The sequence below is a fragment of the Tilletiaria anomala genome (assembly GCF_000711695.1).
Source record: "Tilletiaria anomala UBC 951 chromosome Unknown K437scaffold_51, whole genome shotgun sequence".
Taxonomy (NCBI): domain Eukaryota; kingdom Fungi; phylum Basidiomycota; class Exobasidiomycetes; order Georgefischeriales; family Tilletiariaceae; genus Tilletiaria; species Tilletiaria anomala.
The window spans coordinates 27,946-52,891 of NW_013546971.1; the positions used below are offsets into that span (position 1 = coordinate 27,946).

The 24,946-nt window shown below is 57.7% G+C and overlaps 9 protein-coding genes across 9 annotated transcripts; 4 read left to right on the top strand and 5 right to left on the bottom strand.

The window, feature by feature from the left end:
- Nucleotides 1–4,358: 4,358 nt before the first annotated feature.
- K437DRAFT_257024 (23S ribosomal RNA methyltransferase) lies at nucleotides 4,359–5,662 on the top strand. The gene is made up of 4 exons (XM_013387323.1): nucleotides 4,359–4,512; nucleotides 4,602–4,627; nucleotides 4,709–5,174; nucleotides 5,292–5,662. Exons 1-4 carry the CDS (start codon nucleotides 4,443–4,445, stop codon nucleotides 5,555–5,557), a joined length of 828 nt encoding a protein of 275 aa, XP_013242777.1. The 5' UTR covers nucleotides 4,359–4,442; the 3' UTR covers nucleotides 5,558–5,662.
- K437DRAFT_257025 (uncharacterized protein) lies at nucleotides 5,583–6,870 on the bottom strand. Its single transcript, XM_013387324.1, has 2 exons — nucleotides 6,235–6,870; nucleotides 5,583–6,166 (listed from the first exon to the last, which is right to left on the bottom strand). The coding sequence occupies exons 1-2, from the start codon at nucleotides 6,788–6,790 to the stop codon at nucleotides 5,664–5,666; spliced, it is 1,059 nt and encodes a 352-aa protein (XP_013242778.1). The 5' UTR covers nucleotides 6,791–6,870; the 3' UTR covers nucleotides 5,583–5,663.
- Nucleotides 6,871–7,026: 156 nt separating this feature from the next.
- On the bottom strand, nucleotides 7,027–7,945 carry K437DRAFT_290954 (EF-hand). The gene is made up of 2 exons (XM_013387325.1): nucleotides 7,411–7,945; nucleotides 7,027–7,322 (listed from the first exon to the last, which is right to left on the bottom strand). Exons 1-2 carry the CDS (start codon nucleotides 7,747–7,749, stop codon nucleotides 7,320–7,322), a joined length of 342 nt encoding a protein of 113 aa, XP_013242779.1. The 5' UTR covers nucleotides 7,750–7,945; the 3' UTR covers nucleotides 7,027–7,319.
- A 427-nt stretch (nucleotides 7,946–8,372) lies between these two features.
- On the bottom strand, nucleotides 8,373–9,446 carry K437DRAFT_137530 (uncharacterized protein). Its single transcript, XM_013387326.1, has one exon. It carries the CDS (start codon nucleotides 9,248–9,250, stop codon nucleotides 8,636–8,638), a length of 615 nt encoding a protein of 204 aa, XP_013242780.1. The 5' UTR covers nucleotides 9,251–9,446; the 3' UTR covers nucleotides 8,373–8,635.
- A 523-nt stretch (nucleotides 9,447–9,969) lies between these two features.
- K437DRAFT_137623 (HCP-like protein) lies at nucleotides 9,970–12,725 on the top strand. Its single transcript, XM_013387327.1, has 3 exons — nucleotides 9,970–10,365; nucleotides 10,454–12,463; nucleotides 12,591–12,725. Exons 1-3 carry the CDS (start codon nucleotides 10,104–10,106, stop codon nucleotides 12,710–12,712), a joined length of 2,394 nt encoding a protein of 797 aa, XP_013242781.1. The 5' UTR covers nucleotides 9,970–10,103; the 3' UTR covers nucleotides 12,713–12,725.
- A 1,022-nt stretch (nucleotides 12,726–13,747) lies between these two features.
- On the top strand, nucleotides 13,748–18,377 carry K437DRAFT_137654 (uncharacterized protein). The gene is made up of 2 exons (XM_013387328.1): nucleotides 13,748–14,001; nucleotides 14,152–18,377. The coding sequence occupies exon 2, from the start codon at nucleotides 14,168–14,170 to the stop codon at nucleotides 17,963–17,965; it is 3,798 nt and encodes a 1,265-aa protein (XP_013242782.1). The 5' UTR covers nucleotides 13,748–14,001; nucleotides 14,152–14,167; the 3' UTR covers nucleotides 17,966–18,377.
- A 756-nt stretch (nucleotides 18,378–19,133) lies between these two features.
- Nucleotides 19,134–20,090, bottom strand: K437DRAFT_137687 (uncharacterized protein). Its single transcript, XM_013387329.1, has 2 exons — nucleotides 19,552–20,090; nucleotides 19,134–19,473 (listed from the first exon to the last, which is right to left on the bottom strand). The coding sequence occupies exons 1-2, from the start codon at nucleotides 19,947–19,949 to the stop codon at nucleotides 19,284–19,286; spliced, it is 588 nt and encodes a 195-aa protein (XP_013242783.1). The 5' UTR covers nucleotides 19,950–20,090; the 3' UTR covers nucleotides 19,134–19,283.
- Nucleotides 20,091–20,796: 706 nt separating this feature from the next.
- K437DRAFT_257029 (uncharacterized protein) lies at nucleotides 20,797–23,055 on the top strand. Its single transcript, XM_013387330.1, has 2 exons — nucleotides 20,797–21,654; nucleotides 21,730–23,055. Exons 1-2 carry the CDS (start codon nucleotides 21,252–21,254, stop codon nucleotides 22,992–22,994), a joined length of 1,668 nt encoding a protein of 555 aa, XP_013242784.1. The 5' UTR covers nucleotides 20,797–21,251; the 3' UTR covers nucleotides 22,995–23,055.
- A 6-nt stretch (nucleotides 23,056–23,061) lies between these two features.
- K437DRAFT_137715 (uncharacterized protein) lies at nucleotides 23,062–24,537 on the bottom strand. Its single transcript, XM_013387331.1, has 3 exons — nucleotides 24,310–24,537; nucleotides 24,208–24,240; nucleotides 23,062–24,104 (listed from the first exon to the last, which is right to left on the bottom strand). Exons 2-3 carry the CDS (start codon nucleotides 24,215–24,217, stop codon nucleotides 23,140–23,142), a joined length of 975 nt encoding a protein of 324 aa, XP_013242785.1. The 5' UTR covers nucleotides 24,218–24,240; nucleotides 24,310–24,537; the 3' UTR covers nucleotides 23,062–23,139.
- Between the last annotated feature and the right edge of the window lie 409 nt (nucleotides 24,538–24,946).

Here is a 24,946-nt window from a genome sequence, read left to right on the forward strand (position 1 = left end):
TGCCGAAAATGGACGCACGGGTGCCAGGCGGGCAGCTTGAGCATCACTCATAATCCATCGGTCAAATCCTTCCCAGGTGTACATAATATTCCATTGGATTGCGCAAATGCGGAACTCGGACAGCGTAGTACCGCCCTCGAAAATGGGCCGTCCAAAGCCGTACATCGTGGCGCCACTGGTAGGCTCGGGTCCTTCTCGAACGCAAAGTGAACACCACGAAAGTAGAGGGTCGGATAGCGCGGATCGTCCTCTTCGTGCTCCGCATGAACGTCTTAGTAATGTATCGGCGCCTCTTCCTGCGGAATATTCTCGGCTTTGATTTGCAGTAGGTCGCCAACGGCTTCTTGGTGCCTGAAGAGTGCCGGAGGATACAACCCTTCGACAGCAAGTGGATCATAGTTCTCCGGTTCGACCCAGTAGACGCGGTGCGTTCCCATCAATGTTTGACTTTCGAGCTTTGAAGCTGAGGTAGCAACGGTCTGTAGTTTACCCCAACCGGCCAGCAAGCGATCATGTTTGTGACCGATGCGCCTCGCCAAAATAACTTACGGTTCAAAAAAAAAGTACGTGCTCAAGTATGCTCCCTCGAATCTGGCCCAGTCGTGCTGTTTGAACTCGTTTTTGACTTTAGGCTGTAGATCGTTCGAATCGAGCTCCTGACCGCGGCGCATGTCCCATCCGAACAGGAAGATCTGGCCGATCGCACGATGCTCCTCCCATTGTTCATCCGTCTTATTCGGTTTGCGAGGGACCCTGAAGTAACTTCACCAAGCGTCATTATCCCTGAAAGCGAGTAGGTTGCTGTGCACGGCGACCTGGATCTCCTTCAGGATTCGCCAGTTTAGCGCAACGCGGAAGAGCACGATGCCTGCGCCTTAGAGCGGTTGTTGTCGTAGCAGGGCACGCTTCTGTGGGCGAACGAGGGAGCCAACGTAGTCGTCGACGTGCAGAATGGCGCGCGGAGAGATGACGTCTTCGCGGTCCTCATCATCGTTTAAATCGGACCCGGAATCCATAACTCCTTTTTGTAGGAAGAAGTCTGGCGGCCCTGCAGGGATAAAGTGGAGATCATCTTCGCCATCCTCGCCATCATCATACCCATCGTCGTTGTCAAGGTTACCCAGGGGTTGATTAAACATATGCGCGGCGAATTCGCGGGCAGAAGTCAATGCTTCTTAGTCGAGTTCGCCGGCGTCCTTGTCACTGTACGCTTCATTCTCGGTAATAACAAAGCTGTCTGTGATGGCCATGACCTCCACACCTTTCTCAACACCTGTAGGATGCGTATGTGCGTCCTGGCCATGTCACGCTTCCGCCCTCGGACAATGCGTCGACATGGATGCCGCTCACAGGTGCAATTCCGCTGAAGGCATGGACGCTGATACCGGTGCCGGTGCCGCGATAGGGCAGTGCTATCGAAAGTGGCGAAGTTGCAGCCCTGTCAAAGAGATCTGGAAAGCTGGCCTCATATAGGGCCCCTTGGTGTGCTTTGAAAGACCCGCAGGAGTTTTGCAAGCCGGTCCTGCGGCCATCATAGAAGAATTCTCTTGCACAAGCGCACAGTGCGCAGCCTTTTGCCAAGCTGCTTTGCAGCATCAGACGCGCGGTGAAGTCATTGTCTTCGCGAAAAAAAAATGACTAAACAGGGTGGCAGCAGTGGAGAGGAAGTGGTACGTTGCGGTTCGAAGCTCCTGACAATTCAGAATGACGAGGCGTATGAAGGATCAGAGCGGCGCTCGGGGACAGTAGAGGCCGCCGTCGACGGTCTCCTCCACCAAGAGATACGGGTTATATACGCCCGCCAGCCGACCTGAGGCATCACTGATTGGGCCGGTTAGGGCTGCCTAATGTGGCGCACATCGTGGAAATTGCGCGGGTCCTGCATGGCCTGAACGTGCGCAGGGAGGTCGTGCGGTGTTTTGCGATCTCGAAAGAGATGCTTGATCATCACTTTTATATCACTAGACGGTGGGGACGGTGGCCATGTTGCGACATTGACATCGGACGCAGTAGCAGCAACGGCGGCGGCGGCAGGACCTTGAGCGTGTTACGCGAGCTGTACCGAATTTGTTGCCTTAGCGATTAGTTACATCGCTGACGGGATCGCCGCAAGCTACAGGCGGCTGGAATGTCGTATGAGCGAAGCATGTGCGGCGTTGCCAGCTTTCGTGCGGGGGCTGCCGGTGGCAGACACTGAAACGGAATCGCGAGCATGCTTGCATTGCCTCGACGAAGGACTCGCACCTGCGTGTAGCGGTTCGCTAATTTCTTATATATTGCCTCTTGCCGTGGGCTTCCCTGCGCCTTCTGCACCACTGGCGACGTCGGCTGCACCCTCGCGCGGCAGCGCCGATGAGCTCGGCGTACCTGCCTGTACAGCCCGATCCTCTCCGTTTCTACTCGCCGGCTGCAGGCATTCCAATTGCGTTGTATCCGCAGGCCTGGACGAAGAGGAAGCTCCGAAGCGGGCCTGCTGCCAGAGAACCAGGTCCTCTAATTGTTACAGGTACAGTGCAAACGCCGCGCCATGTCCAGTAGCGGAGAGCAGGTAGCCTTTCCGTCTTCGACGGTCGCCGCTGGTGCTGTGGGACGCCGGCTTCGATCATGCAGAGGCAGATGTGCTTCCCCGTGCGAAGAAGAGGAGAGAGGTGCGTGTGCATGCGCACGTGTGAGGCCTGGCGGGAAGGCGGCTCGCCTTCGTCTCGAAAGGCATGGCGCAAGGTATGCGCGTTCAGATTGTTGAGGCTTGTAGGCCCATCCGATGCAATCGTTGAAAGTTGCGATTCACTTGCTATATATCCCTGCAAAGCAGACACTGACGTCCGCTTTGAGGCGTGATTCGACAAGTCGGCCGCATCCGCAGAGGCTGTTACATTCGGCGCAAACAGTGGTCTTCGGTAATTGAGGAGATCGAGAAATGCTTGCAACACCTCTAACGTTCGTTCGAGCTGCGCCGTCGTAAAAGCAGGAGAATAGGATACCAGAGGTGTCTTCAAAGATGGCGCCCAGTGTGTGTCGGCCGTACTACTCTACTCGCGTCATCACAAGTCAAGCTTCTCCATGACTCGTCTAGCTCACTCGCAGCAAGCCAATTAGCACCATGGCCGCTACTATGCCTGGGTACACTTGGACTGCTGCTAGGCCCTTCGGCCTAGATGGCCTTGCATTTGTCCTTTCTACGGGGACTTACGATGCTCAACAGCTCCGGTACCGGCACGTCCTTCCTCGACGACCGTGCTTCCATCGCTCTCATCGTCCAGTACGATCGTCCTGACTGAGGCATTTCTCTGCTTGCCTTTTTCTTTTGAGTTTCCGTTCCCAGCACCTTTGTGTTTGCTTCCTTTTCCCTATCTCCAGCTCTTTGCAACACGCTGAAGTTCCCGGCATTGGCTTTGCACGAGCTCGAAGTGCTCGGCCGCACTTTTGGACCCGTATGCGCTAGGAGTATGCAATGATGGCATGGTCGACATATGCGTCTGCAACGATGCGGGCCTCCGTTCATCCTCTTGGCTGGAGAATGCTAGTCGCGATAGAGTGATACGGAAGATTTCTCGGGCAGGCGCGATAGTGTGGCCAGCAAGTGGGCCGCGGCTGTCGAACTCGCGCCTATGAATGCCTCAGCGGTATTCTTTGTCTCTGCGGTCATCACCTGCATAGGCAACTGCCTTGACCAGGGCGTTCGTCGCAGCTGAATGAGAAAATAATAAACGAGTGCATACGAATCCTTGCAAATTGAGCGCAAAGTGATGCAAGGACAGCACTTGCAGGTAGAGCAGCGCTTCGAAAATCAGCTCGGCAGACAGGGACTATAGTCATTCGTTTGGACCGGCTGTGGATGATCTTTTGGCATCATTTCGTTCTTCGTTTCTTCTTTGCATTGGACAGGAGGGGTGCTGTGTGGCTACAAACGGGAGGGTTTCGAACGCTGGACGACCGTTTGGGCGATCCAATGGTGGCGTCAAGTAGCGAGCGCACGAGCGGTGCGTCGTCCGTGGAGGGGAGATCGTAGACGTTTGAATGGGCGCGCTGTGCGCCATGATTTGGATCCCGAATAGGAAAGCAGCGATCGCCTGAGCGGAGGGCATCAACCTGCTTGGACCACGACAAGCTGCACATCTCGATTAGCCGTCACCGCGGTGGCTCGATGGGCGAATGGCACCAATGATCTCCATGACCAATCCAATCGCCGGCGAAGATTGTGTCAACTTCCAGCCGCTACTCTAACCATTAACCAAATCTCCGTCGGGTAAGCCGAAGTAGGGTTGTACAAGAACCACTTCCAAACAAACCGCCTCGAACTCGTAAATCGCATGTGCATCGAATACGATGGACGTCCTGACGGAAGTCCAACGGTTAATGGACGAGATGGCAGCGATCTCGATCAATCTGGGCGACGAGAGCTTGGTACGAGAAAGATAGCGTTCAACAATGCGATTCGCGAAATGAAATGGACCAGCGCCATTTGCAGCGCTGGCAAAAAGTTACGGGCTGCGTCTCCGTCGTCGGCGAGGTGTGAGTGCCTCCTGGGTTCACACTCGCTGGCCTTTTGTAACCGCATACGTGCTCTCGTCTTACACGCAAATCGCATTGATCTGTGCCAGATCTTCAGAGACAAAAAAGTGATCCAGTAGGTCGCTTTGAACGTGATCCACTTCAAGGCCGATTGGCTAGTCACGTCTGATGTGCTAATCCATATTATGTCCCCAAGTTCGTCAAAGGCCGGAAATCGGCACCCGCATTAGGCAATGCATTGCAGGACGGCCCCTATCGCTCGCGGTCGGCATTCAAACTTCTGCAATTGAACGAGCGTTTCAACATTTTGCAAGCCTCATCTGAGGCAAAAGCGGGAAGGCCACGCGTCATTGTAGACCTTGGCGCCGCGCCGGGAGGATGGACTCAAGTTGCCGTGCAGGCGTGTGCCACTACCGCTAGGCCTCCTTCAAAGAGCACACTGTCGCCATGCAGGTTATTCGCGCTGGACATCCTGCCCATGGACCCTATACAGGGCGCCACGGTGCTTCAGGGTGACTTTTTGGATTCAAAAGTGCAGGACGAGTTACGACGGCAGGTATTAGCAGCATCCTCCACATCACTGCCCCTGGGAGAGAAGGAAAACAGTGCAGAGGGTGCAGGGTGTGATGGGTTTGTCGACGTTGTGCTGAGCGACATGATGGGTGAGTACTAACAATTCGATGATTCCCAACGGGTGCATTTCAAGACAGAGTGTTCTCATTTTACACCTACTCAATTCGTACGCACGGCTCACCCACTACATCCATCTTGTTCTTCAGCCAATACGACAGGCAATCCGATCCGCGACACGGTGCTATCGCTCGATTTGGTGACAGCAGCCTTCCAATTTGCCAGCTCGACGCTCTCGCGACAACCCAGCTCCTGGTTTGTGAGCAAGGTTTTCCCTTCGGCCGACTCGGATGAGTTTCTGCGCCTCACGTTGAAGCAGCGCTTCGACCATGTCAGCATCGTCAAGGACAAGATCACCGCTAGTCGGAAAGAGAGCAGAGAGGTGTTTTGGGTTGCGAAGGGCTTTAGAGGGTAGGTCCTAAATACACACGACCCGTCGACGCTCTTCGCAAAGTAGGCATTCATATATCATTGCTGCAGTCAGTAAAAGGATGAAAGGAGAATTACAATGACATTGCGTGCTACCCAACCATGCTCCGTTTCCTACCTCGTAATCGTACCTCGTCCAGCTTTCGCCGCACATCGATCCAATGTGCAACTCCGCCTTTGGGAACTCTTTCGCCTTTCATCCTGCGCTCGAGCTGGGCAAAGTATACGTCCAGGATGCGCGTGAAAAGGTGCCCACTGGCCGGGTGCGTCGATGCAAACGCGCGCTCGAGCACGTACAGGTCGACGGCCTTGTCTTCCGCTAATGTCGAAACGGACGAGAGCCCGAAGTCGATGAGCACGACTTGTGCTGCTTGTGCTGATTGGCTGTCGCTTTCACCATCCGTCGAAAGCGTGAGAAAGGCCCGCGTCAGGTCTTGCACGTCCGAGCTGTCCGCTTTCGCTTTACCCTTTGCTTGGGCGATGTGTGTGTGAGGACATGGTCGAAGCATCAGGTTGCTGGTCGTCAGATCACCGTGTATGACGTGGATGGAGTGCATGTGTGCAATCTGCGCGCCAATCAGGTCCATCAGACGGACTGCTCGCCCGGGTAAAAGAACATGTTAGTACAAGGTGCACCATCCGGCAAGGGGATAAGACACTCACGTTGGTCATCCCCACTCAGCACAGCCTGCCCATCTTCCTCCTCCTCCCCTTCAGCCCCCTCTGCCTCTCCCGACTCGGGTCCAGCTGCAGCCTCGTCGTCTCCCTCGGCTCCCCCTCCAAGCCACTCGCGCACGCTCCTGCCGGCGATCCATTCAAGACCGAGCACGCCGCTCTTCTCGTCGACGCAGCGCACGGCGGGCACAGCAACGCCGGCCTTGGCGCAGCGCAGGAGCGCGCGCGCCTCCATCGCCGTGCGCTGCGCGGTGATGGTGGCGGAGAGCGTCGGATGACGGTAGGTTTTGGGGAAGCGGTACTTGAGCAGGACGCGTCCACTGCCTGCTTCACCTGGCGGAGCACCTGCATGTTCGGTGGAGGCGCCAGCATCGAGATACGTCACAGCGCTCGGACGCGTGGGGACCGCTTCGAGCACACTGAAGACCTTGGCCTCTGCGCCCTGCTTGAGCAGCCGGCTGCGACGCCCATCCGCCAGCATAGCGAGGAGCGGCGCTGGTCCTGAGGGGAGAGGCGCCGCCGCTGCTGCAGGCACCAGTGGCATTGTAGTGGCCATCGTCACTTAGCTTGCAGACCACAGGCAGCGGAAAAGAGCGAGCATGCCGGTCCGGCGGTTGCGAGCAGATGAGGCCGCACGGAAACGATAACAGAACGCGCCTCATGGCCTAATTCTCAGCAACGGGTTCTGACAACGCTGTTCAATTTTGTCGGCGTCTTTTTTCCTAATTGCTCTCTCATCGGCGTCTTTTCTCAGCCAAAACAAACTCAACAAAAAAGAATGAAGCCTTGAAATCTCAATGTGCCAGCCTGCTGCCTGAACTGGGCATGAACAACCACTACAACTCGCCGGCGGCTGGTATCCCAGCCTGCACGCGTGTACGCCCCGCGCGAGAAACTCGAGGGGAGCGGAGCAGGGCGTCTGTGCCTTCTTGCCATCCATCCGATCTGATCCCGTCCCACGGAGCATCTTCCTAGCCACGCGTGCCGCAGTCTCGCTTCCGAGTCTCATTTGCAGAGTATGGTCTACATGCGCAAACGCACTAGCCTTATGCGCTTCGGCGACGGCACAGCGATCACTGTATGCACAGAGATAGAGGGGGGAACAAATATGATCAGCAAAACGGAGACGTACAGATGAGTGCGGCCGGCGGCGACGGTCCTGACCTTGCTCATCATCATCTTGACAAATTCATCATAGTTGATCTGACCATCGCCGTCAACGTCGGCCTCGCGGATCATCTCCTCGACCTCCGAGTCGCTCAGCTTTTCGCCGAGGTTGGTCATGACATGCCTGAGTTCAGCGGCGGAGATGAAGCCGTTGCCGTCCTTGTCGAACACCTTGAATGCCTCCTTGATCTCCTCCTCGCTATCTGTGTCCTTCATCTTGCGCGCCATCATGGTAAGGAACTCGGGAAAGTCGATCGTCCCGTTCCCGTCGGCGTCCACCTCGTTGACCATGTCCTGCAGCTCGGCCTCTGTCGGGTTTTGCCCTAGCGAGCGCATCACAGTGCCGAGCTCCTTGGTCGTGATCGTTCCATCGCCGTCTGCTCATGCGGCACATGCACCGCAAGAAGCGGATCAGCAGCCGTGCCCCGCTGCGAGAGCGACCTGCGCAAAATGCCGCGCCGACTCACCCTTGTCAAACAGGGAGAAAGCCTCCTTGAACTCTGAAATTTGTTCTTCGGTCTATCGGCGTGGTGTGTGAGGGGGAATGAAGCGAGGAGAGTTGGGAATCAGTATGCATGTATGTATATATGCGTGCAGACAGGAAGAGGCCAAGGCAGGACAGGCGGGATTCAAGTGCAAGCCAAAGATGCATGCGGTGCTCCAAATAGCGACGCCAGAACAGGCCGGGAAAGGGTAAGAGGCGTCGGTGTCGCACGGTCGACCGCTGTTGAGTAGCACAAACACTCGTGGCGATGAGCGCTTCCACGGTATGCGTGCGCGCGCGTGGATGTATGCGTCTGACCTATCACAGCACGCGCTCTCATGAGCTGCGCCGCCCGTGCTTGCTGCGACGTGGTGCCTTGTGCAGGTGTTGGGCGGCTCGAAGTGGGTTCCGACCGGGTGGACGCGTGCGTAGCCGGCGAGTCGTTGGTGCGGGCCACCGGCGACGATGCTACGCAGGCGAGCTGAAGTCAATGCCGATTGCTGAGGTCCGGAAGTGCGCGGTGTAGCTGCAAGCCAGGTCCCTGTGTACGATTGTTTTGGTGTTGCTACTGCTGTATGGGGACCGACGCGAGCTGTGCTGTGCTTGATCAGGACGTCGGTGGATGTCCTGCAGCGCTTACACAGCGGCTCGCCTTCTTGTCTTCCATTTGGTGACCAGACCTCTGTCTGTTGACCAGATTACAGCGCCACTTCGCGTGCAATGTTCCTAATCCCATCTTCACAACCTGCCTGCCGAATGGCCAGCGCTGGCAGGCTCCTGTTGCCGAGCGAGGAGCGGCAGCAAAGCCGAGCGTGCCGCCTTCTCCCTCCCTTTCTCCTTTCTTCCATGAACACGATCCTCCATGCTGCACTGCGCTGCCCGACTGGAAGAGGAGCATGGGGAGGAGGAAGATGCAGGGGAGGGAAGGGGAAGCGATAGACTCACCAGTTGGTCCGCCATTGTGATTGAAGAACGAGAGCGCCTCCTCTTGTGGCTCGCCTGGGATATGTTGGGTAACGCAAATTTGACTTGCAGCGGCGCGGCGGGGAGGGCTGGCAAGTTGTGTGCCCGAGCGTGCGTTTGTGTGAGTACCAAGCTGGATGTCGGCTTGCGGGTGGGTGTGTTCGTTGTTTCAATCGAAAGAGTGCTGCTCACTCGACTTGACCCGAGAAGGATGGCAGATGGGGCATGACGATGGTGTTCCGTGAGACAGACTCTCTCTGCTGGGACTCTCAAGGGCGCCAGTGCCCAGCCCTGCCTGTCTGTACTCTTCTCTGACTTGACTCGCGCGCCACCTACTGATGCTGCTGTTGCTGCCCCCACGGGTGGCGATGCTGCCTGCCAGTCACCCATTCACAGTCAACAGTGATGGCACACTCATGCCCCATGACCGCAAAATGGTCCGTGCACTGCAACCCTAACAAAAGCAATCCGCTCCAACGCTCCCGAACATGTAACTAGGGTTGCCATACTTTCCCGTCGGCGTCCCACCAGTTGCTGCCCCTTTTATTGGAGCAATGGATCACTGTTGTAGCATTTGTAGTTTTCGTACGAGTCGTAGTAGTAGCCAGCGGGAAAGGGAGGTCTTTCGTGGTCCCCCGTCATCCTCCTCCTCCACCTCCACTTCCTCCCACCCTCGATCCAGCTGTTATCACCCACGCAGACATACATCCCTGTATGCTGATACCCCCCTGCTCTCCCAGTCTGCAGCAACCCGCAGTCGCAGCCCCCTGCTGCCTTGCTCGCGCCCGCCTCCTCTCGCCGCAGATCCAGACAAGAATCCCAAAAGGGGCGCTCCACGCCTGCCCTGGCCCAGCCCAGCTTCCAGCAGGCACAGCACGCAGCGAGGCACATGGCGGCCAATCAGCGAGATTTTTCAGTATCGTAGGATCCGCATCGCAAGCCAGATACCGCAGCTCATCCATGCCTACGAGTAGCGGTGGTACCTTCCTTGCCCCGCTTTTGCTTCCTACTCGGACCGCGAGCGCCGCGCCCTGCCAGCACCCGCTCGGGGCCTCGGAAACCCTGGGACATTCTGCGCATCGCCTCTAGCTGGCAAAGCGAGATCCCAATCACCTGCTGCTAGCGCACATTTCGTATTCCTTTGCAGGCTCTGGCCGATCGCCAGCCACAGACAGCGTCCAGCCCGCTCGCTCGCAGGAGACGAGCTTCTCGCAAGGACAAGCGAGCGTGATCAGCAGCAAACATGTCTGCCTACACCGTCGCACAATCTTCTGCTTACTACGCCAACTCTTCGGCACCTGGCAGGGGTGCAGGCGGCAGCTACTTAAATACACCGGCCACCAACTCTTCGTCGCCGGCGATGAGCGCTCAGCGGTATGCCGGTGTTGCAGGCGACTATCCACAATCACAGCATCCGCAACAGCAACGCCAAGGAGGCATGGGCCTGCCACATCGCGATAGAAATGGCAGCGTTGGCGGGTCCTATCCGTACGACGGACATGCAGGTGAGCAAGTCACAGTGAAGTAAAGCGAGGCGAAGAGCACATGGCCCCACAAATGCGCTGACAATCGATCCGCATCGGAACGTTCAAGGCTATGCGGGCTACAGCAGTGCCGCTGGGCCATCATCTCATGCTGAAGCATACGATGGCACAAGCGATCTGCAATCCTCCATGAACGCAATGAGCCTCGCAGGAGGAGCATCAGCAGGAAGTGGCGGCGGAGCAGCAGCAACAGCAAACGGCTACCCCACTACATTACAGCATGCAGCCGCCATCAACCGGGCCAACACGGCCGTCGCAGCGACGTACGCCCAGCAGGAGATCATCTCCTCCGCTGCTGAGGTCGAGCCGCAGAACTCGCTGGAGGCGATCAGCGACCAGGTCGACGACACGGCCCAGGCGCTCCGAGCTGGTGAGGTACCCACGGAGAAGTTGGGCCTCAAGGGCGTGAGGGGTGATGCCGATCCATTGCATGCGCCCCCCGCTGCGGCAATCGCCAGCGTCATGTCCGGGAATGGCCTTCCACCCGGCACGTCCCCCTCTACTGCTGCAGCTGCAGCTTTGGTTGCCGGCAGCGGCAACGGCGGCTTCAGCGGCACATGGCAATATGACGGGAATTACTCGCAGCAGCAGCAGGCATATGGCATCGGCGTTGATCCGGGGCTGATGCTGTCAGCAACAGACGAGCAGGGTTACTACTCACATGAGCGTGGATACGCTCCGTCAGCTGCGGGCGGCAGCAGTGCGGGGTACAATCATGCGCCATACCCAGCAGGCTACGGCGCTGCGGCAGTGGTGGCAGCCGGCGGGGCAGATCCAGCGCAGGCGGCCTACTACGCCGGGTACACAACGCAGATGTACGACCAGAACGCCAACAACGCGTACTTTACCGCCGCGCAGAGCTACATGGGCTATCCGGATGGCTCGATGCGCAGCACTGCCGCTGGCGCAGCTGGCTATGTCGGCTACCCCGGCGCACCGGGGCCCGGGATATCCGGGTTGGTGCGGCAGGAGACGACGCTTTCGGGCAGCAGTGCCGCTCAGCGCAAGAAGCGGCAAGACTCGGCGAATGCGCAGCAGCTGCAGCAGACCCTCCCGTTCAACAAGGCGTTCGTTGCCGAGTACCGGCACCGGATGAAGGCCGATCCGGACTCGGAGGCGCAGTTTGCGTTCGCCAAGTACCTCATCGAGGCGGCCAAGAAGATCAACGATCCGCGCGACTCAGCCAAACAGGCGCGCAAGTACCGCGATGCCCTGCTGTCCGAGAGCCTAAAGCTGGTCAAGCGCCTGGCGACGACGGGAATGGACCTGGGCAAGCCACCGTACGCTGAGGCGCAGTTCTTCCTCGCTAACTGCTTCGGCAACGGCTCGCTGGGTCTACAGGTGGACCACGAGAAGGCTTACAACCTGTACGTGCAAGCGTCCAAGCAGAACCACCCCGCAGCGACGTATCGCACGGCCGTCTGCAATGAAGTCGGTGCTGGCACCAAGCGGGACCACCACCGTGCCGTGTTGTTCTACCGCAAGGCGTCTGCACTCGGAGACACGGCGGGGATGTACAAGCTGGGGATGATTATGCTCAACGGTCTGCTCGGCCAGCAGAAGAACCCGCGCGAGGCGATCATCTGGCTCAAGCGCGCCGCGGGGCAGGCGGACGAGGAGAACCCGCACGCGCTGCACGAGTTGGGCCTTCTGCACGAGCGCGCCAACAACGGCGTGGTCGTTGCGGACGAAGGGTACGCGCGCGAGCTGTTCACGCAGGCTGCACAACTCGGCTATGCGCCGAGCCAGTTCAAGCTCGGCTCAGCGTACGAGTACGGCGCACTGACGTGCCCCGTCGACCCCCGCCGCAGCATCGCGTGGTACACCAAGGCGGCTGGCAAGAACGACGGCGAGTCGGAGCTCGCGCTCAGCGGCTGGTACCTGACCGGCAGCGAGGGTGTGCTCAAGCAGAGCGACTCGGAGGCCTACTTGTGGGCGCGCCGCGCGGCGCAGAAGGGGATCCCCAAAGCCGAGTATGCCGTCGGCTACTACTCGGAGGTCGGCATCGGCGTCGAGGCCAACGTCGAAGAGGCTAAGCGTTGGTACATGCGAGCGGCGGGTGAGTACGTGCGCGTGCGCGCGCGCTTAGGGCGTGCGAAGCTTTCCTGGTGGGCTGACCAGCAAGAGCGAACCTTGCCCCCTCCCCACGCCGTCCGGCCTTTACGTTTCCCTCTTTTGCTGAGCAGCGCAGGGCAACAAGCGCGCAATGCAGCGGTTGACGGAGCTCAAGAAGCAGGGTGCGCGCACGGGCAAGAAGGGCGCGAGGCCTACGCGCAAGGACGCCGAGTCGGAGTGCGTGGTGATGTGATGGGGGGTGATGTGGTTTGTCGGACTCAATGTATGTCCGTGCATGCATGCATTTGTATAGTGCGTGTATGCGTGCGCCGCGCCGTTGCTTTTTTTCCTACATGCGCCAGTGCCGCAGCGTGGCCGGCAGTCCTCACTGGGGAGAGAGTCGGCGAAAGGCGCAGGCGTCCCTTGTCCAGCGCGTACACGTGCATGGAGAACAGGAGTGGATCAGAAAGCGCATTAACAACATGATCCTTGCGCGGATCCCGCTGTGCTGAATTTCTGCATACGACTGTCGTAGGTAGATCGGATGGAGTGGGATTGAGTGCAGTCGTGTTCGCCTATGTCCGAAATTGTCGTGCATTCTAGGGTTTGGCCCGTAAATTGGGTGCGCCTCTGCCGTAACCCCGGGAAATCAGACCCTAGGTCACTTCTTAACACCTTTTCCCTGGAACCTAACAGCACTCTGTCCCGAAAAATGACTTATTCTCTGAACGCACTCAAGTCAGCTTGGGTCCCGGAAACAAAAACTTCTTAGAAACCGCCTCAAAGTCCTCCCAAAGAAGCGGCTGCTCTAAATTGAGCTCTGATAATCCCCGGAAAGACGCCATATAACCACCCTACTTGCTAGTAAGGAGCTGAAGATGAATGGAAAATCTATCCGATCTACACCTACAATCCATCCAGAGCATGGATCTGGGCATTTCTTGAGCCAAGAAACGCAGTTTCCGGGTCCTGGAAACCCCCGGAACAGCTACGCCTGGGGCCCAACCCTGGTGACTTTCCTACCCCTACCCGAGTCCTGCAAGATTGCGGGGAAAGGGACTCAGAAGCGACAGTGCCTCCGGGGTTTCCGGGATTTCCGGCAGCGGCCCATTGTTTCCGGGCCCATTTTAAATTGCTTGGGTGGCGATGGCGGGATTCCCCGGACTACAGTGTGCAGAGTACAAGGGGGTTAGGGTTGCTGCATACCCGCCACCATACGGCGGAGGCAATGCTGATACCGATATAACCCTCACGCACACATCCATCCATCCGCAGCCACCTCCCTCATGGATGAGTTCCATCTCCAGCCGGCCGCTCGCTCGTGATGGAATGTACCCGCATCCGTCGTGCGCCCCATGCGCTCCGACGCTAGATTTTCCCCCGATTAACCTCCTCCTACCTTCAAGAACCGGCGCGCCGACGGCGGCGAAGCTGCTCGCTACGCTCACGTTGCACATGCACCTATCGGGCCTTGGCGAGCCGACTACAACGGTAGCGGCGGCGGTGGCCGCGGTGAACACAGCACAGCATCCCCATCTGATCGTAAGTTGCCATTCCTGCAGGCAGAGAGCAAGCCAGACCCCACGCCGCTGCGCCACATGCGCCACATGAGAGCGAGCAAGCGAGCAGAGCAGAGTAAAGTATGTACTGACATGCAGGCCCTTCCGCCTCTTTCCTCTCTTGACCGTTCAGAGCTCACACAGATGAAATGACTGCACGAAACGAAAATCAAGGAGACGAAAAATATGACGCTACGGTGATGGCAGCGTCGGTGGAGAGTCTATCCGAGCGCCGCCGCTGCCTCGTGCCGCCGTTTGCCACCGCGGCTACTGGTCCTCGTGGGGGTAGGGACGAACCGAGCTCCAGCTTTGACATTGGCCAGTTCCTGCGCACTCCCGAGGGCTCCGAGCTGTGTGCTGTTAGCACCAACAGTAGCGCCCGTAGTAGTAGTAGCGGCGGCGCGACCTCAAGGATAGGTACCGCTAACGGTGCTGATCCGGACCAGGCCAACTCTGCCTCCGCTGTAGGTGCTCGCAGCTGCGGCAGCAGCAATGGCCGGCAGCAGCAAGCCCTGCACGCCGCACTGTTGCCGACACCCGGACCCGTAGGCGTATTCACCCGCGATGTGTCAGCCCTGCTCGCCAACAGCTGCAGTAGCGACAACAGCGCCGACGACCCTCGTGGCGGCGGCAGCGGCGGAGCGAGCATGAGCATGATGAACATGGGCATGGATATGGATATGGATATAGAAATGGACATCCGCATGCTGGTTGATATTGCCATGGGTACCGACACCGGCGGCGGCGACGTCGGCTCGATGCACGCCTTCGATATGGGCAACATGTCCGGCCTGCCGATGGATGCCATGGGCATGCCGTTGGGCGTAGGCATTGATATAGGCACGAGTACGGGTTTGGGCATGGGTATGGGCATGCGCATGGACATCGAAATGAACAGAAACCCCTCGCAGACCGACTCAACGTTCAGCACCGGCGGTGGCACCAGCAGCAGCAGCAGCAGCTTAGGCCCCACACGCGCCGCCTTCGGTACTTTCTCCCCCTTTGTCGACGACTTCAGCATTCAGGCGCATGCCCAAGGTGCGAGTGCCGGAAGTGGCGGCGGTGGGACTGGGAATGGGAGTGGGAATGGGAGCGGAAGAGGAATAGGTCCACCTGCTAGTGACGCCGCTATGGCGCCGACCTCATCGGCAACTTCACCATCACCATCAGGGTCAATGACATCGACATCTGCAAATGTGGATGCGGAGCAATTCGCCCCACCAGCCGCAGCGGAAACAGGATCAGGCTCGGTGCACGATGCGATGGCCGCGGTCGCGCGTGCGAACAAGCAGGGTGCGCATCAGCAGCAGCCGCACAAAGCTCCGTACCAGCAGCAGCTCGAGCGCGAGCAGCAGCGGCTCTTCGAGCCTGACGACGGACAGCAACAGCGGCGGCAGCAGCGGATGTACAATAGCGATGAGTCGTACCGCCGCGCCGCGTTGCAACGGCACCAGCATCTCCTCTCCAACCTAGTTGGTGCGACTGCGCAGCAGGCAGGGACTATGTCATTGTCGATGTTGACGCCGATGCAGTTGCACATGCCAGTGCCGGTGCAGATGGAGATGCCGATACCCAGGCAGATCCAACTGCACCCGCTGTCGACAGCGGATGGTCAGCAGCAGCAGACGCAGGCGCACGAGCAGTGCAACGTCTTGCGCACGCGCAAGAGGGTCACGAGCAGCAGTGGCAGCAGTATGCGCAACAGGGGCTCTGCAGACGTCGCTAGCTCCACGAGTGGGCACGCGTCATCTTCGGCGGCCGGTGCCGCTTCAAGCGCAGGTACGGGCGCAAGTGGAAGTACAAACGCAGGAGGAGGCGGGTTTGGTGCTGCCAGGATGTCCCTGCAACAGCGGCGGCGGCGGACAAAAGCGCAGCAGCAGGCGCAGCGCAAGCAGCAGGAGCGGGATCGAGAGGAGGCAGAGGCTGCCGCTGCCGCAGCAGCAGTGCAAGCACAGGCACGGGCACAGGCACAGGCACATGCACAGACGCACGCAGCCGGGCTTCCTTCGCCGCCGACACCCAAGTTGCCGATCCCATCCGCGGAGCCCCCGCTGCATGCGCCGCCCCTGCCTGATAGATCGCAGGTCAACTGGAAGCTAGCGCTGCTCAAAGTTATGTTCCGCCCGGACGCGCAGTTGCACCTTGGCCCCGTCGACCACACGTGCTCGTTCACCATCTCCGACTGTGCGCAGCGCGACGACCCGATCGTATACTGCTCCGAGTCTTTCCTTGAGCTCACAGGCTACAGCTCCGCCGAGATCCTGCAGCGCAACTGCCGCTTCCTGCAGTCGCCCGACGGAAAAGTGGACAAGGGCGCGCCGCGCATGTTCACCGACCAGGGCGCCGTCGCGCACCTAAAGCGCCACATCGAGCGGCGCAAGGAGTCCCAGGCGAGCTTCCTCAACTACCGAAAGGGCGGCAATGCGTTCATCAACCTCGTCACGATCGTCCCGATTGATTTATATGACTGCGGAAGCATCACGCACCTTGTCGGCTTCCAGGTCGACCTTGCCAAACAGCCCGGCGCCGTCATGCGCCACATGGAGAACAGCAGCTACGTCGTCGACTACACCAAAGTCATTGATCACGAGGCGCACAGGACTGTCGAGGGCGCCAGCATCTCCCCAGAGGAGCGAAGGCGTAAGGTGACCGACGCAAAGGTCATCGCGGCGATCTTGAAGGAGGATGTAGGCGTGGAGGCAATGGACGTCACTGACGGCGGCGACACGGATGCGCCGGAGATGAAGAAGAAGGCGGCGGATTCGGCGGCAGATGATGACAAGTGGCCCGAGATCATCCTCAACAACAGCTCCGACCTGATCTGGGCCCTGTCAACTAGCCTCGACATTGCCTACGTCTCGCCGTCCATCACGGCGTTCCTAGGGTACAAGGCGCACGACCTGGTCGGCAAGTCGCTCAGTCATCTGTTGCACCCCGCCGACACCGTCCAGGTCTTCCGAGACCTCAAGGACGTTTTTCGTGCGCAGAAGGGCGGGCCGGCGGACAAGGATAAGGACAAGGACAAGCGCGGGGCAAAGTGGAACAGCGATGCAAACACCCGCGCTTTAGGTGCAAGCACCGACACTAGTGCTGTTGGCGCAGGTGCGAGCACCATCGCAACGGAAGACACCGCTGCACCTCTGGAAGTCGGGCCGCCGAAGTCATTGATGGAAAGCTCAAACGTCTCGCGCTTCCCTCTGCGCATGATCACGTCCTCTGGCGCGTATAGATGGATCGACAATGTCGGCCACATCCAGCGCGACACGCGGCGCAGCCGGCGCTACCTCGTCCTCGCTGGGAGGGCGCGCAGCATTTACCACGTCTCGTCCGGTTTCCTCAACACGGATAACGACGCTGCGCAGTCTGGCCGCTGGTCGCGCATCTCGCGCGACGGCATCATCCTGCACAACGTTCCCACGCGCGTGGGCCACACTGACGAATTTGCGGGCATGATCGGGCACTCTGCGCAAGCCTACGTCGCGCCCGAGTCGTGGCGCAGTTACCTCGAGGCGCTCCAGTCGCCCAACCCGGTGGTCCTGCGCTACTTCACCCGCCCGGGAGTGCTTGCAGAGGGGCAAGACGTTATCAGCAAGTTCTACTCCCCCAGCGGCGACGGCATGCCGCAGGACAGCTCACAGCAGGAGCTCATGCGGAAAGATGACGACAGTCGCACACGCTGGGTTCACACCATCCCCACACCGGCAGATACAATCATGCAGCCGAACACGGTGTACCGGTGTCCGGACGGCGAGACGGACCCGCACGGCGCATTTCACTCCTCGATCTTCTCCGAGTTCCTATCGAATCAGCAAAATTCGTGGATGGTCGAGCTGCGCCAGATGCAGATGCTCAACAAGCGGCTCAAGGATGAGATTCAGCGAGTCCGCGAATCGTCACAAGCCAAACAGCAGCAGCAACAACATCATCATCAGCAGCAGCAGCAATAACAAGAACATCCACACCAACGGTAGCAGCAGCGATTACCTTAACCTGGCCTTTCCTGGATGTTTTTTTCGATCCTTCGCCATTTGTGCCGCGCATGCAAGTTTCAGCTCTTCGCTTTCTTGTCTTTGCTTTCAGTTGCATTCAGTTGCGTTCAGCATTTTTACGTTCCGTAAGTTCGATGCTCCTTGATATGATTGTGTACTTCTCGATCTCGCAGACACACATATTTATACTGTCCGTGTATTGCTACTATGAGAGGACTTGATCTGCTGAAAGTGTTCTGTCCATCGCTGCAACTAACATCAGAGTTGCAGTCCCTATTTCATTGAGAGATGCCTCTACGGGGTCAAGTACGGCGTGCAAGGCGGCTGGGACGAGAAAGAGCCAAAGCTGCGCAGCGCTAGGCTCTTGTGCTGCCCACAGCAAATCCGTTAGAGGACAACAGGATTGGAAGGTCCTCTGCGAAAGGATAGCCTGCAAGACCAGATGTATTAGTCTTCCACCAAGTCTTAAGCCCAGTGGATGAGTACATCCACCCTAACCCCATCCTGCAACTTGAACGCTTCGTGCGCGCGATTCCTCCTAAGCCTGGCGCCCTGCCCCCCCCCCAATCTTCGCTCCTCCCTCTACCGTCTCTGGCATCTTCTCAGGCGAGATCCATGCATAGTTTCACAGTAAATGGACATTTGGCTGACAAATCTATCACAATAGCAATCAATAAACTCTTCATTGACGTACATGGGCAATATGACCTTATCCGCGCCTGATGTGATGAATTATTTCTAGTCATACAGCGAACCTGATCAACAGCTTGAGACCTTTCACATGTTTCTGATCGTCGTTTACACCATCGCCTTTGCAGGCTTTGAACCTGTATTCAACGGTAATGGATATTCTTGTCAAAAGTTACGCTGTGAGAATCAGGCCATTCAACTACGTCTCAAGCCTGCCTTGGTATTCGGTTTTCCAGGCCGTTCCACGGTGAGGTATTATCCTGAGTCGACCTGGCTCGATCCTTAGGAACCTTGGTGTCAGTTGATCCGTCATGCCATGTGTCTCTGAAGGGCTAAAGGTCGGCAGCACACCAGGTTCGTGCGCTGGCCATGGCGTATGGTGTCACCGGCCGACTGTCGGTCGTCGCCAGGAGCGGTCGTGTCGATGTGTTCGGCCGCAGCGGCCAGTGTAGCAAATTCGGAACAGCTTCCGCTTCCATCAACCAATATCATTGTTTCACGTGCGTAGCACTCCTTGTGTGAGCAACCCTTTCTCACATCGCATAACTAGTAGTTACACGCAGGTCATCGCATTCACCCAATGTATCTAGGCCCACGAATTCACGGCAGTCTCTGTCCAGAAAGTGATCCGCACCTGATCGCGCTGCTTCCGGCACTCTGTACACTGGAGGTCTTGCGCTCCCTGCCCAAAAGCGAGCCACGGTGCCATTTGAGTCTGCCCCCTCCGCCGATCTGCTCGCCATATCGGGGATCTCCCGGGTGTTCTGGGGTGCCGTCTTCAAGAAGAAATTGGAAGGCTTCTAAGATGAACATGCCGAAGGCTTTGACACGCGGTGCTGTTGCGTATCTCTGACCTAAGTGCTCCGTGCTGAAGTAGTTGTCCCCAAGAGTTTAGAAGATCACCCCCAAGCCATGCTTTGCGACGGCACGATACTGAGCTCTGCGACCGTAAGAAGCGATTGGCCGAAGGTTCAACGAAAGATGTGATAATTGTTCCACGACTCTGATGCCTGCAGCTCTTGCGCCAATAATTTCGAAAGTCATTTGGCCCACTAATTGCATCAAGCCCTCTCGTACGGACATGCTCAGGTGCGCCAGCAGGTGTGATTGTAGGCCGTTCACTGGATCTTTGCCAACCTTGTGCAATTTTCCGGCTGCCCTTCAAGAGCTCACCGTCCTGTCTCTGTGAGCGCGCTGGAACTCGTCGAGGATTTAGAGAGGACTGGTTAGCACCGTGCGTGCGCCTGTCCATGCCCTTGCTGCTGCGTCACCAAATTGATTAGCATTGTTTGTCTGTTCATCAGCATCTACTAAATGTCGATGGGTGTCGTTTGATTAGCACCTTGCCGCTAAATAAAGGTAATCAGCGAGACCTCAACAGATGACACTTATGCCGCTGTCTCGCTGCCAAGCTCCTGCAGATTATCTTCGAAAATATCCGACTTTTCCCCAGCATTGTGACAGGTACAGGTCCTTCTGGTAGTACCATAAGAGCTCCAGACTGCGTCATGATTGCAGCCTGTGCTTTGTTCTCATTACGGCGCTAGGCGCTCAGCCCGCCCGTCGAGGAAGCGGAGCAGCACGGTGCTTTGTCGGTCTGTCGTTGAACGCTGTGCCTTGTACTTTTTCATTTGGACCGTGAAGTCACGGTAGAGCAGCATGGTGGTACATGGTTGACAGTCCAGCCCTGTCCTACCATGATATGGTCCTTGCTTACTTTCCAGTATATGAAGAGGCAGACAATCAAAGAGCACCCCGGAAGAGTGTCGATTCAATTTGCTACTTCGATAACCGAGATCGAGCTGAGGACCCTGGGCGCCGTCCCGTGTGTCCCATTTGGACGGAGCTCACGTGCGCTTTAGTCCACGCTGGTGCATTTTCAATTTCAATTTCATGTTGCACCATTCCATCGTTGTTCCCTCGCTTCGTGCCAAGCTGTTTGGAAAATGTGTGGGTTTGCGTAGCATTTTGTGTTGATCCCCTGCAATAGCACACCCAGAGTTGCACCGAATCTGAACTTGCTTGCAATGTAATGAATGTTCCAAGTGCACGTCAAACAGCTCTCGAAACCATCGACTCGCCCGTGGGCGTTGAGGTATCGTTCAGCACCTGCAGGCCACTTGGGGTTGTGTAGCTACTCGCTCCAAGGCATCCATGCATCATGCCCGGATTGCGATGGCCCATTCCATGCCGGCTGTGCTGCATGCATTGCTGCTGCGTTGCCAATGTTGCACCGTTGCGCGTCGCCGCCCAGGTGCGCTTGTTTCCGCCAAGCTCAGGCTGCAGGACCGGCTTCAAGGGACGTTCGAAGGCTGTCAGCACTTTCGTCGCTCCCGTTAGGGCAAGGGCAGGAGATTCGGCAGCCCACTTCCAATCAGCTCGTAGATATAGCACAGCGGCCAGCGCCGTTGATACCACACCTGTCTTGTCTTCCCCGTTGGAATCGTCGCTAGGTCGAGTGAAAGAGCAAGGAGGAAGGCGTTCATCGCCACCCATCGAGCCTCGATCTTTATTTTCCTTCCCATCACAAACACCATCCTGGTATGCCGGACACATGGCTCGTGCAGCACGGTCGCTGCCTGCACTCTTGCGGCAGGTACGAGCGCAGACTGGCAGCTTGCCGATTGTGGTCGAGGTGCGAGATGCGCGCCTGCCTCTCAGCAGCATCAACGGCTTCTTCGAGACGCTACTGCGTGGAGCCAGCAGACAGTCCAAGCAGACGCGAAGGAAAGTGGGAAGGGAAGCAGGTCCAGGGCCGGTAGGCGCAAGACTCGTCGTCTACACCAAGGCAGACCTTGTAGACAAGCGCATACAGCGAGCCATATCGAACGCATTCGCCAAGCCCTCTAGCGCAGCTGCAGATGCGAACGACCCGCATAATCCCAAAAGTTGTGACATGCTTTTCGTCGATACCCGAAATGATCGCGATATCAAAAAGCTGCTTGCATTGGTACACGGTGAGTCCAGTTGAACCCTGGCTGCTAAGCCTCGCACTCGGCTGATCGCAGCGGAAATGCAACGCTTTATCTTAGCAAAAGCCAGGCATCTCGCCTCCATCTCCGATTCTTCCCATTCCTCTTTCTCTTCATCTAGTGCAAAAGGCCGAGCACGCTCGACGCTTTCTGGCGCCTTTCGGCACACGCCAACGCCCACCTCTGGCGTACGCTTGATCATCCTGGGCATGCCGAACGTCGGCAAGTCGTCGTTGCTTAACGCACTGCGCCGCGTCGGCGTTGGCGGGCGCAAGGCGTTCGGGACAGCGCCAGAGCCAGGGTTCACACGCAAGCTGACAGGCAGCGTTCGCATCACGCGCAGCCCGACGGCCACCGCTGCAGGCGCGACAGTGGGCGGCCGGGAAGGTATCACCGCTCTCACAGCTCCGCTGTCGGCATCATCGTTGCGCAGTGCATCGCAGACTCCGCCGATATACGTGTACGACACGCCTGGCATCATGCTCCCGTACCTCGGCGCAGGGCCTGAGGGCGTGGAGAAAGGATTCAAACTGGCTTGCACGGCGGGGATCAAAGCAAGTCTCTTTGATCCGCTGCAGCTTGCTGACTATATTCTTTGGAGGCTCAATCGGCGATGGTACACTGCATGGCGTGCTTGGGTTGAAGAAGGGGGAGAAAAGGGGCAAGAGCCGAAACCGGCGTATCTGACCGGCCTTCCTTTACCCTCCGCTTCAGCTTCCAACACCTCCCCCTCGCAGCCCCAGCTGAACGGCCCGACAGACAACATCACCGAGCTGCTCGTTGCCCTGGCACATCGTGCTCCAGGAACGCTTCGAAAAGGCGGCGAAGCGGATTTGGACGCCGCAGCGCAATTCTTCCTTGAGCGCTGGAGGCACGGCAAACTGGGATGTGGAGAGTTGGACTGCGAGGTGTGGGATACGGTGCCGGATTATGCTCAACAAACTATGCAGGACCAAGTTGAGAGGCAGAAGCAGTTGCAGGCGATTGTGAATGATAAGATTGGGTCACAGTGTCGCGCAGATGCGCGACTGCCATGCGTCACGCCAGCCGCCGACCTCGCTGAAGAAAGCATAGACGACGGCGTTCCAATAGCAGTGCACAAACCAGAGTCTACGGAAGGCCCGACATATACTGCCTCCGCATCTGCCATTCGTGCTGCGCAAAGGTCACGATACACCGATCAGCGGCTTCAACTACCGCAAGAATCCCGCAACCAGCAGAAAAAGCGCGTGCGGAAAGAGGCGCTTGCAAAGCGGCGTCGCAAGCTGTTGGCGGCCGGTATCGACGTGCCGAAGGACATGTTGAGAAAGAGTGGCATCATCTAACTGGCTCAGACTCAGTGTAGAAGTCGGGCGGCATTTGAGAATAATGGTATCTCTCTCTGCGCTTTGTGACCGTTTCCGATGGTTGAGCACACCAAGTGCGCTTGAGAAATATGTCTGGACTACAATACAAAGGAGTGGTGCATGGTCATGACCGCCATTTCCACTCGTTTCTGAGCTCCGCCAGCCCTATATCCCCATTCAACACCCCACTGTCGCGCTCTGCGTCACGGATGCCCAGGGCCTCATCCATCAGCCGTGCAATCTCCGCCCTCTCTCGTTCCTTTGCTTCATCCAGCCCCTGCTCCGCTTCATCCGGAACTCCGTTGTCGTCACTGCCATCCATGTCGCTTTCGTATTGCAGCTGTCCGTGTGACGCTTTAGAAGTAGCGTTTGCAAGGGCTTGCCCGCGCCGACTTATAGCTTGGATGTCCCGTACGAGTGAACTAGACGTTGAAGTACCGACGTAGCCGCCCATGAGATCATTGAGCCCTATGCCGCCACGAACCTGAGTGTGCGGCGACTGGAGTGAAGGCGCATCTGTCGTCCACTTCGAGGGCGTTTTTGTCGTAGGCTTGGCGCTGCCACCATGACTTATGCTCGCATGCGATACTGGTGACGGTGCTGGTGCACCCGCACGCTCTGGCGGCTTCCCCGGAGACCGCTCATGAATAACAAGCGAGTCTATCATAGCTGCTGTCTCGGATGCGCTCGGCTTTGTATAGTGCCCATTTAAAAGGCTCCCCATTAGAGCCCCAACATCGCTCCTGCCTTCATCCTCCTCGTCCCCCTCACCCATGAGTATATTCAATTGGCCAACGTCCATGTCTTCCAGGAGCTCAATTTCATGCCATTGCTCTTCTGTCCACCGCTTCTCAAATCTTCCACTTTCGAGCACCGTTCGGTCTTCGCCTCTGAAAGAGTTTGCATCGCGCTCCTTGGCTTTTCCCTTGCTGGTGCTTGCAGCGAGGTCGTCACTCAGCACCCACCTGCGCACCCACTCGGCCCTTTTCCAGCACTCGTCCGAGCAGAATGCATTGCGCCCCCCGGGATCGTCGTCTGTGTTGCGCTTGATGCTGCGTTCGCGCAAGGAAATGCGATAGCGCGGTTTGTCTGCGGGGAGCGGAGAATTGCGCTGTGAGATTTCAGGCAAGGCTGGCTTATTCGGACACGTAGGATAGCCGCAGGATGCAGCCAAGTGGCGTTCGTGCAACACTTGAATCCATGAAGAGGGGCCGAGGTATGTGAGCTGTATACAAAAATTGCATCACAGTGAGTCATGGCCACAAATCCGTCGTCTCACTTAAGCAACACTCACTGCTCGCTTTAGTACCTGCGTATTTACGTTGCGCGAGATGAGCAGCTCTTGCCTTTGCAGGATGATTGCTTTGCGCTTCTGCTGCGCCAAGATGCTGGTCGCCAGAAGCTGCGCATCAGACGAGCCGACACTGCCAGAAGCTGAAGTCGAAGCTCCGTTTGAGCTAGTTCTTTTCATAGATGCCCGGCTAAGCTGCCACTCTCGCATCATCTCTTCTGCGCTCTTGCCTCCCTTCTGTCTCGCGGCGTTTCGAGTCGCTGCAATCACCATGGAGCCGTTTTGCGATCTTCCATGCTGTCGGGATGGCTGTGCTGGCAGCTGGCTTTGCTGTCGCTCGGATAATAATTCTTGTGGTGAGAGCTGGACCCGCAATGAAGCGGCTGCGCCTGGCAAGCGAGTCGAAGCTGGCGCCCCGGCCCCTCGCTGGGAATTTCGCGGTCGGTCAGATGGAACGGGCATGCTGATTGCGCAGATTCTAGATGGCAGCTGCCTGTCCCTCAAGGGGTACCTTAAGGTGTTTGCAAGTGCAAGGAAGAGAGGAAGCGGAAAGTTTCTATTATACCCAGCTCGGTCGTCAGCCTCAACAAGGTTTTGGTGATCCCGCAAGCAACGCCACACGTCACGTTCACACCATGAC